The sequence below is a fragment of the Pterocles gutturalis genome, unplaced genomic scaffold (genome assembly GCF_000699245.1).
Source record: "Pterocles gutturalis isolate BGI_N339 unplaced genomic scaffold, ASM69924v1 scaffold6484, whole genome shotgun sequence".
Classification (NCBI taxonomy): domain Eukaryota; kingdom Metazoa; phylum Chordata; class Aves; order Pterocliformes; family Pteroclidae; genus Pterocles; species Pterocles gutturalis.
The window spans coordinates 40369-50993 of record NW_010135577.1 but is presented as its reverse complement, the minus strand read 5'-3'; the positions used below and the strand labels follow the sequence as shown (position 1 = coordinate 50993).

The window sequence follows — 10625 nt, the reverse complement described above, 5'->3', positions numbered from 1 at the left end:
TCAGCTACAAAATTCTTAGTGTTTAGTCAAGCTGTCTCAAGCAGTCACTATATCAAATTCCTAAAACACCGACTTGTTCCATAGCACAGCAGCTTGAACATGTTCACAATGGGAAAGAGCCCAACACTTCACCATAAAACTGATTTCTAATACTAATTTCCCACTCAAGTTTAGTGGTAACGTTTGTGTTTGCTATCTATTTTAATGTCACAAGACCTTTACATATTTCTAGACTATGTTTGGACTATTCAAAGTGCTGAAAGTGCGATCAAAGAACAGAATTTTGTACCCATTTTCCAGTACACCTTTCTCTGGCGCTGGCAACAATAGCCAAGTATTTATAGGTCTGTGAGGTCGAAAAGGCACACGGTCATTTGTACATGCTCAGGTAAGTATGCACAGATACACACATGCACTTTGCTTTAAAGACCTGCCCCTAAATATTAAAATGCTTCTTTTTGAGTAGGGAGCTTCAAGAATTCCTTACGAATTATTTAATGCAGATGCCTGGAATTCATAAATGCCTTGATACAAACTGCTTAAAATGACTGTGAGATGGTGGTGGAAAAAAATGGTTTTGGTTTTAAACTTATGGGTATCTAAGTATTGCTCTGGAATACAGAGAAACAAAGTCTATGCTCTCTCACTCTTCATCAAGCGACGTCCAGGTTACAGCAGCCCATGTGATGTACCATTCCTTACAGTTAACATAGCATATGTGAGCACACACACATACACAACGCTCCCTCAGTATTTGTTCTTCTGTTGGAGACCATCTACAGTCTGAATGAAAATTAAATGATTTGATGAATGTTTCAAGCAATATCCTTTTGTACTTACACATACAAGTACAAGAAATAATGAAACCAGCAATATCCTTTTGTACTTACACATACAAGAAATAATGAAACCGAACTGTGCCTCAGCCAGAATACAGGATTTCACTGATACACAAGTTAACATTGGTTCCTTTTCACTTTCCTTCCCTACAGTGGTCTTCTACGACATGCATCATAGTAACTAGTGCTGTTAAAAACTAAGAACATATCCCTCTTGACAAAATTGACAAATTTTTCTAGTGGGCACATTGGCTTGCTGGAACGTTTATAAAAATCCTTGCAAAACGAGGTCTGGAATGTGACATCAGCGCCATTATACAGAATGCGGATAAAGTGTTCTTTGGGTCTCTTCCCATCCTGCCACAGCTCAAAAACTAATCTGGCAGCAAATCTAGGAAATCTGGCCTCTGTAATGCCCAAGGCACTAAGAACAGGTGACAGTGTGACATCATGTGCAGAGTAAAGAACAAATACTTCTTCTTTCTTGCCTTCTGCAATACGCTGCAGCCGATTAACAGTCTGGTTGAGGAGAGGATGAGTAGCCAATAGTGCATACAAGAAATAAAGCTTCTTTTCCTGCCTTTCTCTCTCATCTTCCAACTGATGTCTTTTGATTACTTTGAAGTGGTCCATACCAATGCAGCCAGTTTTGGTACATGGAAAACTGACGTTGTGGCAAAAATAGCACAAGAGAGAATCTATTGGATTAGAAGCTCTCAGTTGCCTGGTGGGAATGCCTACAATCTTTGCCATATCCACATAGATTTTCTCTAAATCATTGTTTTTCACCCGTAAACTATACTGTCTGCGCTGTTCCTCTTCTAGGTAGTGGTTTCGCATAGGACAGTCACAACTTCCAGAGCAAAAAATGGTGCTCCACTGATGTCTCATGTTAATTTTCTTCCAGTCAAAATCTGGCAAAAAAGTGTAGAGCAGCGCCAATGCACTCTGCAGGGTTCGACTTTTTCCAGTTGTCTCTAAGTAGAGCTGTTTTGATGTCCAGTCACTCAGAAGCAGTTTATGTTTGTTTATATAAATTTCTCGTAATAGTTGTCCATTTCGCAAGTGTTGTACAACCCCTGAAAGATAATTTTTAAAGAAATTACAGCACATAATTAGAATCTTCTTCGTTTTGGAGAAAGAAAAGAAATACAGCTAGCAGTTTTAATGATAAACAATCAGTTGAAAGGTTATGAACTTCAAAACTGAAGTTCACCTATGCTTGACTATTAGGAAAACAGCATAAAATATGAGACACCTGCTGTTCTTCAGTATCTCTCAGATTCTAAGAGCTAAACTGAGATATAGATAGAAAAGGCTGGTTCCATAAAAATTGTTTAAAACCGTAGTGGTTTAATATTTTTTCTTTTGACTAGAGACACAGACTGAATGGGTCTAGCATGACTATAGAAGTAAGATGGTTATGAAGATGGATGGAAGACTGCACCTGAGTCAGGTTTTCAGAGAGGCAATGAATGCTGTGCTCCCTCCAAATTTATGGCAGCCAGTAAAACTACTGGTAGTCAGGAAATGAATACACAGAATGTAAACTAGTGGGTAAACTCACAAAACAGAGTGGTGAGGTGTGGCAATCGCATCAAACTTCCCTCTCCATCTTGCCAGTTCTCAAACTGTTTGGTAATTCTTACACTAATGGAATTCTTACACTTATCCAGCAGGAAAGGAAGAGAGTGTGTATCCTTCTCACACGCCAAAACCTCTACTTCAGAACCCACCTTGCTTGTGTTATCCTCCCACAGCAGCAAAGCAACAGGTACAAACCTTTTATGCACTAGAACATCCATGTAACTCACTACAGGCAAAAAAAGTTCCAAATCCTAGCTCAGTTAAAGCTGTGTGCAATAATGAATCCAGTTTCACACACAACATGCTGTGTTACGGAACCCAGGCTATGACCAACATTATAAACTTCCCATAAAAAACCATTTATTTCAATGAAAAGAAAAACAGAAGATCCCTCTTTATGTAGACTGTATTTAACAGAGCAGAAGAAAAGATAAAGCTGCTATGGAAACTTACCTGTCTGTGTAAGCTCTCCCATTTCGCACAAGGAATGACTGGGGTAACGAGGCAGACTGCTTAAGGAACCATCCATTTGGGCTGCAGACCCTTTGGACATATGTTTAATGAAAGCTTCAAGCTGAGGATGAGAAGGTTTCCTAGAGAGGTAAACCAAAATGTGAAAACTTCTGAAAGCATATGGGAAAACAGCTCAAGAGAGTCAAGTATTCTAAGTATGTCAGCTCAGAAATTTCATGGTGTGAGGTTATTTCCCACTGTGACAACATCTGCTCTTACTCAGGACTTCTGCAAGTATGCAAAAGAAATCTAACACTTACTAACTACCAAAGATCTATAGGGAAACCGATGTCTTGTCATGTTAAAATCATTATACCTTTTGGTAAGTAATTTGGAAATATTTTTTTTTTAAGCACAGTCACTAATACTGTTGTGAATTTAAAAAAAAAAATCCTTATAAAAAAATTACTCTCTCCAGTTTCTGAAGTACCATTGGACTTTAAGACCACAGACAAACGGTACTAACAACCTGGTTCAAATGAGTATTTTAAGTAGATGATCTTGAAGGAATTCTCAAGTTTTGTACTGTACAATGCTGCCTATGATCTCAGCCTTTATTTCTAATTACTTCAGGCTTCAAATCAAATCGCACATGCAGCCTCAATTAAGTGGTACCCAAAAAGTAGTATCCAGTGGCCCCATTAAAATTGGAAGTCATTGTTTTGGGTATTGTACTATTACTTGGGAAGAAAGATTCCAACACTGCTGGACACTTAAACAGGTAAGATACCCCCACAATGCAAGTAGTGAATACACCTGGAAAAGAGATACACACAAAAATGTCTAGGTTAACTTACTGAAACAGAATTCAAGTCAGTGAAAGAATGCTTAGATCTCCTAAACTGTTCTGCAAATTTCAAATACACTGCAGATTCAGTTCACTGTTGTACTGCTGTGCTGAAAACTACACATACAAAAAAGTCCACACACAATGTAATCAAAAGGGATTTAAACCTTAAAAAAAAAAAATCTATGATCACACTTCTACAACTGAAATACATTACTTAGAGATTTCTTTGTTAAATGTCAATGTTCAACAAATGTCACACAGACACCTCTCCACTTTTGTGCAGGACTAAATCAGAAACGGCTTGGCAACCCAAATCTGCCCCAGATGGTTCTCATTTTAATAGACTTCTAGCTTGAATAAGGTAAATACTTTTTTTTATGTTGCTGACAAAAAAAAATAGAGATGATATATATATCTAAAAAGGAGATTAAAATGGTCAGAGAACTCTTACAGAAGTCCGAGTTTTGTCTTTATTGTTCATATTTACACTTTGCTAGAATAATAATGTTTTGATACAAAAACCTCAAGTCGGAAAAAACCTTCCAGAGCTGCAGGAACCACAAGAGGGAGCAATAACACTACTGAAGAATGAATAACTGGCTGGAATCAAAGATTACTAGGACAAAGACATTCATGCGTACATAGAAGAGCCAAATGAGAAACTCTTAACTGAGAAAGCAGCCCTTGCACAGCTATGCTCACAGCATACATAGACAGGAGGTCTCATAAGAATCAGTGCCTCATTCAAAAGGAAGGTAGATCATTGTCGTATGGTTTTATAAAACTTGAATTTTCCCGTATTTAATTTGCCTTCAGAAAAAAAAAAAAATCACAAATTATGATACAACTGTCAGTAAGAAAAAATGCAAAATGACACAAAAAGTAAAATGAGAGAAAAATAGCAAAATATTTTTTAATTTTTAGTTCAAATTGAAACAAAAACCAGCCAATTTATGACATTCTAAATCCACAGCTGCTTCTGCATATTATAAATTTAACAACACAAATGAGGATTTGTATTTGAGAAGCAGAGGTACGTGAAAGGCTGTTTTCCTTTCTAAAGCAGTGGAGGCTTCCTGTTGTCCTAAGCATACATTAGAAAGCTTAATCCAGCTCCAGATGTGAATTTCAAACAAAACTTTTTGTATATTTCACTATTTTCACAGCCCAGCAGTGCAATCTAAAAATGGAAGAATTAAGTTGAGAAAATTAAGTTAAATCCATTAGCAAACAGCTTTTTAAACTTATTACAGATGTAGCAGGCTGAACTACCAATTTTCTAAACTTTGCACTTTAAAAAACATGAATGAACTGTCTATTATAATTGTCCTTAAAAGCCTGCCTATTTAATTAGCAAGTTCTGCAAACACATGTGCAAGAAAACAAAAAGAACTGCATTATCCATTCTGCTTTTGCTGCTCTGCTTACAAAAAAGTATTTATCAGTGCTTTGCAAAAAGATTTATCAAAAAAAATGTCAGGCAAGATAAACTAACATCCAAGATAAAATGATAAAATATACGATAATTGATAAAATTATATTCCAATGTATTAATAGAGCTTTTCACATACATGCAAGTTACTTAACTTTGGATTACATTATTTTTAAAGTAAGCACAAGCATATGGTTGCAGAAGTGAAATATGAAATGTGACTATTAGATATATTTCTGAGTATAAATTTAAAGCTTACTATTGTTAAATATATTCCAGGGGAAGAAAAAAAAAAAACTCAAACAACAGAAATAAGAGCCATCCCACCCAAAGAGGACAGACATGTCAGGCTATGATATACTTCTATCCTGAATGTAATCCTCATATATGTAACCAAATTCTGAACATAGCAGCAATTCTCTGGATTAACCTTGTACAACTGAGCAAATAAAAGCTAATTTTTCTCAACAGCAAAATTTACAGCACCACTCATTCAAATTATTCCCCCTCCTCACCCCAAGATTTCTCTTTGATTTAGAATATGAATCCTCCTGTTGAATTGGCCAATTTACAGATGCCGCAGGAGATGGAGTATCTAGGCAACAAAGCTAAGAGTGCTGGGACTGTTTGAGCAGGAAGCAAAGAAAATTACTCAGCCATAGAGCTGAAAAGACTGAAATATCCTTAAAATTGCATTTCCATAAAAGTAACCAGAAAATAATAATGGGCTAAAAAGATCGCCTTCTGTAATTTGCTGGATGTTACGATGGTAAGATGTCACATTTAGGAAATGTATTAATACAATAAATATTTCAAATTTTGTCAAAACACGGAATGGCTTATCACCTAACGCTATTTGTAATCGCCATACTTTTTCCTAATCTTGAACATTCATTTTCCCATTTTTAACATCTGTTAATTTGCCTTTTATTTTATTCTTTTAAAATAAAATAAATTTTATCTGGAACCAACTGAGGATGCTTCTTTTCTCTCAAATAATGAATTCAGCTTTTCTTTTTATTTTTTTTATACTAAACACTGGGATAGCAGATCCGAGATTTAATAGTGTAGTGCCTAGCATTAGGACTAGCATTAAAATGGACCAACATTTAAATTCTTATTCAACATTTAAATATCCTATTTGTAAAGGTCTTTAAAAGCTCTAATACCAAAATGTCATCTCTTTAGTGCTACACTGTAACCAGGGTGCATGGAAAGAAATCATACCATGCAACCACTTGAACTGTATGTGTATTTCTGCCAGCAACTGAGCTGACATCTTTCAGTAAAAGTAACCTTTTTCCTTGAGGAGTTTAGATACAGAAATGTAGATATATTTGTTGGGGCTTTTTCGTTTGGTTTTGGGTTTTGTTTGGGTTTTGGGGGTGGTTTTGGTTTGGTTTGGTTTTTTGTTTGTTTGTTTGGGTTGTTTTGGTGTTTGGTTTTGTTTTGTTTTTAAATGAGACACATACACTAACTTACCAGTTGCTCTGAATTAGCCCAGGAAAGTGAGGGATATGGTACGAGAGTGTGCACATGCACACCTCGGAAAATCTCCTGACAGATTTTGGATGGCTCAGTTATAATGGCACAAAATACTGTGTCTGAAACATGCACAAAAATACATTTACTGCATCTATTATATATGTTCAAAGTTATGAAATAGAATTAAGGCACCTCATTCAAGCCCATGGTAAAGCCTCAATTCTTTCAGAGCAGCACAGAAACTGTTCTAGGACACTTCTGCACCCCACCCCCATGACACTAACTGAATCAAAGACTTGAAGGTCAGTACTTAGGAACTGCTATGGGAGACAGTGGGGCCTTCTGCCCTGGACAGAGTGGTGCTCAGACTGAATGCAACCATCCAGCCAATTCCTGATCCACTGAGTGGTCCATCCATTAACTCCACGTCTCTCCAATTTAGAAACAACAACGTTGTGCACGACAGTGTCAAATGCTCTGTACGTTGTCTGCTTGTGAAACATTTTCTTCCCTAGTGATCCTTGTGAGCAGAAACCATTTTTATTGAAGAATTAAAACATAAATAGAAATCAGATCTAGAGCAGGGCTTTGTTCCTCGTTTAGACCTAAGCTGCAAATCAGACCAAACAAAGTCAATTTTGGTAAAAATTCCCCAGCCATCAATCCTTCTGTTTATTCATTTTAGGACTACTTTTGTTCGAAATTAATTCCTTGATAGGAATAGGCTAAGATTTCTTTTTCTTTCCTATAAAAGCTATTGGACCACTGAACTACTGCCTTATTTCTATTTATGCTGTAAAATGAAATACAGTGTAAGCCTTGTTTCTTCAACAAACCTGATGGTCAATAAAACACAGGATTCAATCTGCCCTCCGACTCATTAAACTGAATACTCTTTTGAGCAAATTACAAATTTCAGACTACATATCTATAAAAATTTGAAACAATCTAATTAAGATGAAGTATTTAAGAAACAGATGTGGAAAGACATTATCTTGACAAGACTACATTTAGCTAAAGTTTATGTAATAATTTACGTGTTCATAAAAATTCAGGCATGGCTTCAGTTAATCAAGTAGAAAACTAATGGCAGGTTATAGATACTTCACAGAATTAAAGAGGGGTAAAGTCTTTATTCATCTTACCCCTGTTACTGCACAGTCCTCTCCTCTCACAGCACTACAGAGTACTGCAGGAGATCTATATGCCTCAAGAAAGAGCTTGTGGAGGTGGACATTGATACAAAGGAGATATTGATTTCCCCCTCCTCTAAACCACATTTATCTATGCAAACGTCACTTTTGTTAGTAAATGCAGCATTTGCAAAAGGACCGAATTTCTCACAAGAAGCTGCAGAATCCTCAGTGTGTCTGGCACTTGGTGAGTAAATGTGACCACGTCAGGCAAACGCCAAGCTTCTGACAAATGAACGTTTCCTTTTTGTAATCATATCATTCCAGATTCTGCCTGCTAACTGTACCAAAAGCAACTCCCTTTTCTCTTTACTTAAAATGCAAAAAATAATTTTAGAATTTCAAGCAAAAATAACATGTTTTCTGTGAATTTCACATAGAGAAAGTGTTAGATCAAAGGACTATACTGCCTGCCTTTTAGAAGGCAAATTAATGGAAAGAACCTCTAAAAACAACACTAGATTATTGTAGTCTACAAAAGAGATCCTTAAGACAGCACTGGTGCTGTTGGGGCTTATTTATTCATAAAGGTCTTACAGCTTTTCCATTTTTATTACAAACTTTATAGTGATCCAGTCTACTTCACTGGTCTTCTGAGTCTTTAGAGAAGTCAGAAAAAGCACCAGGAGACCTTTCTTTACCTAATTCTGGTCTGGATCATGCTGTGACCTCGCTCCAAGTCAAACCCACACCTCCTTTAACTCACAGTATAATACTTGCCTCTCACAGACTTTTTTCTCTCATTTTTTCTCTCATTCTGGCAGTTACCAAACATGTGCCTACTGAACCTACAATTCAAATATTTGTTACTAAGCTTCTTATGATGAGCATCAACACCTCTCAAAATGCCTTAAAGCATATCCTAATTAACCCAGCACACTATCAAATTATACCAGTCTCCTGAAATCATTGCAGCATCTTCCAAAAAGCATTGTTTGTCCATCTCACATACAAACACAATGAAGAAACATCGCTTTTTTTTTTTTACTTTTGACACCGTAAATGTAAGACACAAAGGGGAAAATAAGTGGGATATTAATTTATTCCCTTCCATAAGCAAACACTACAATGAAAGGATTTTCATAACATCAGTCAATTAATTTTCTTGAGGAAAAAAAACGATATATCATTCAGTTCCCTTTGGAATTTGCATCCAGAACAATGAAAATAATAATATTAATTGAAGTTTCAGATGGAAGAAACCTCCAAAGCACTTAATCCATTTGCTTGAATTCATTCCACACTTATGTCACAATCCATAATTCACAAAACCAAAGCGTGACCTCAAGGCTATTTTGCATACCCATTAGAAGTCCATGAGGCTGCAGCATAATCTGCTTAATTAACGAATTCCATCAGCTGAATGACAAGTCAAATAAAGAACAGACTGAATATGAACAGCATACTTATCTGAAACTAACGTCCAAAAAGCTCAAACAAGGCAGACTTTCAGACATCTCAACCTAATTATACAGCATCAAGAAACCTTCAGTTTTAAAGTAGCAATTATACACCTTGTGATAGTCTCAATATAAACAGGTTTAGAATCAAGCACCAAATGTACATCACAAAGGAACGTCAGCCTGACAGCCAAATGCGGCAAATAGCTTCCTGATGTTGAAGTAGTAAGAGTTCCATTGCAAACAACGGCAGAAGCAGTGCCAATCCTGGCTTTATCCAGGTCAGCCTTAACACATCTGGACAGAAGGGTCCAGAGCCAACTCCTTTCATCTTTCTGCTGCCCTTTCAAAGTCATCCAGGAGATTCTATTTTACATGAACTTTGTTCTCAGAGAGACAAGGGGTTTTTTTTTTGTTCTCCACTCATTTTTAGTGGCTGTATCATTTATATATTGATGTTCTAATGCTTCATAGATCAGCAACAGCCCAGGGCATCTCTGCTGCTGGCCTGCTCACATCCTCACACGGTGCCCTCTTAACTGCTTGACTTGGTCACTCTGTTGGCAGTGTCACAAGCTGCACTGCTTGCTTGCCCTTTTATGGACAGTTTTCCTGACTCCAGGGCCTTCATGTTATATTCCTTGCCTGAAACTGAAGTGGAAATAGCTATAAAAGCTTCTCTGACAAATACAAAACTAAGGTCTCATGTGGCACTGTAATAGTGAGAAATGCAGCTACTCCTCTAACATTGTCACCTGCAGTTAACATCTTTGCAATAAAGTTCTCTCACATACATTCTAACACGACAGATATTAAGCAAGATCAGAAGACGAGAGCCTTTAAGAACTCCAAAAGGAACCCGGACCACATTTCTTTACTTAGTATTTCATGCTGAAGATGATCTCACCCCTTAAAGGCAGCTCATTAAAAATGTTATCATAGCTATTAGCACATGATTCATTTTTCATTTTGTTAGATAAATTAATTGCCCACTCAACTCTATGGCAGAGATATCTGGAGTTTGGTCTCCCCTCTGCAATCTCAGGACTGCGTATCTAGCTTCAGAAAGCCAGTGGGCTTGCAGCAGGCACAGAACACTGTTGGGGCTGGGCACCTCTCAAAGAATTCAAACTTCTCTTAGAGGATATTAGACAAGACCACTGAATGCCACTTCTTGACAAAACAAGTATTTTGGTGGAAGCTGAACTGTGAATAAAGAAAACCAGCAGCCAACATGATAGCAAAGGGTTGGGTTCGTTGTGGTTTTTTTTTTTAAATTACACTATGTAAGAGGTCCTAGACAACTATCGCTTACAAAACTCATTCAGTATAGTCAGAAAATCAGATATTTTGGGTTGCATTCATAGACAGGCATTCCAAAAGAGT

The 10625-nt window shown here is 36.9% G+C and overlaps 1 protein-coding gene across 1 annotated transcript in view; it reads right to left on the bottom strand.

Annotated features, from left to right (window-relative positions):
* Positions 1-986: 986 nt before the first annotated feature.
* PXYLP1 (2-phosphoxylose phosphatase 1) overlaps positions 987-10625 on the bottom strand; it is a 33812-nt gene continuing 24173 nt past the window's right edge. The window contains exons 4-5 of the mRNA XM_010081947.1: positions 2880-3019; positions 987-1918 (exon numbers count right to left, since the gene is read on the bottom strand). Coding sequence (XP_010080249.1) covers positions 987-1918; positions 2880-3019 — 1072 coding nt within the window. The remainder of the gene's footprint in view (positions 1919-2879; positions 3020-10625) is intronic.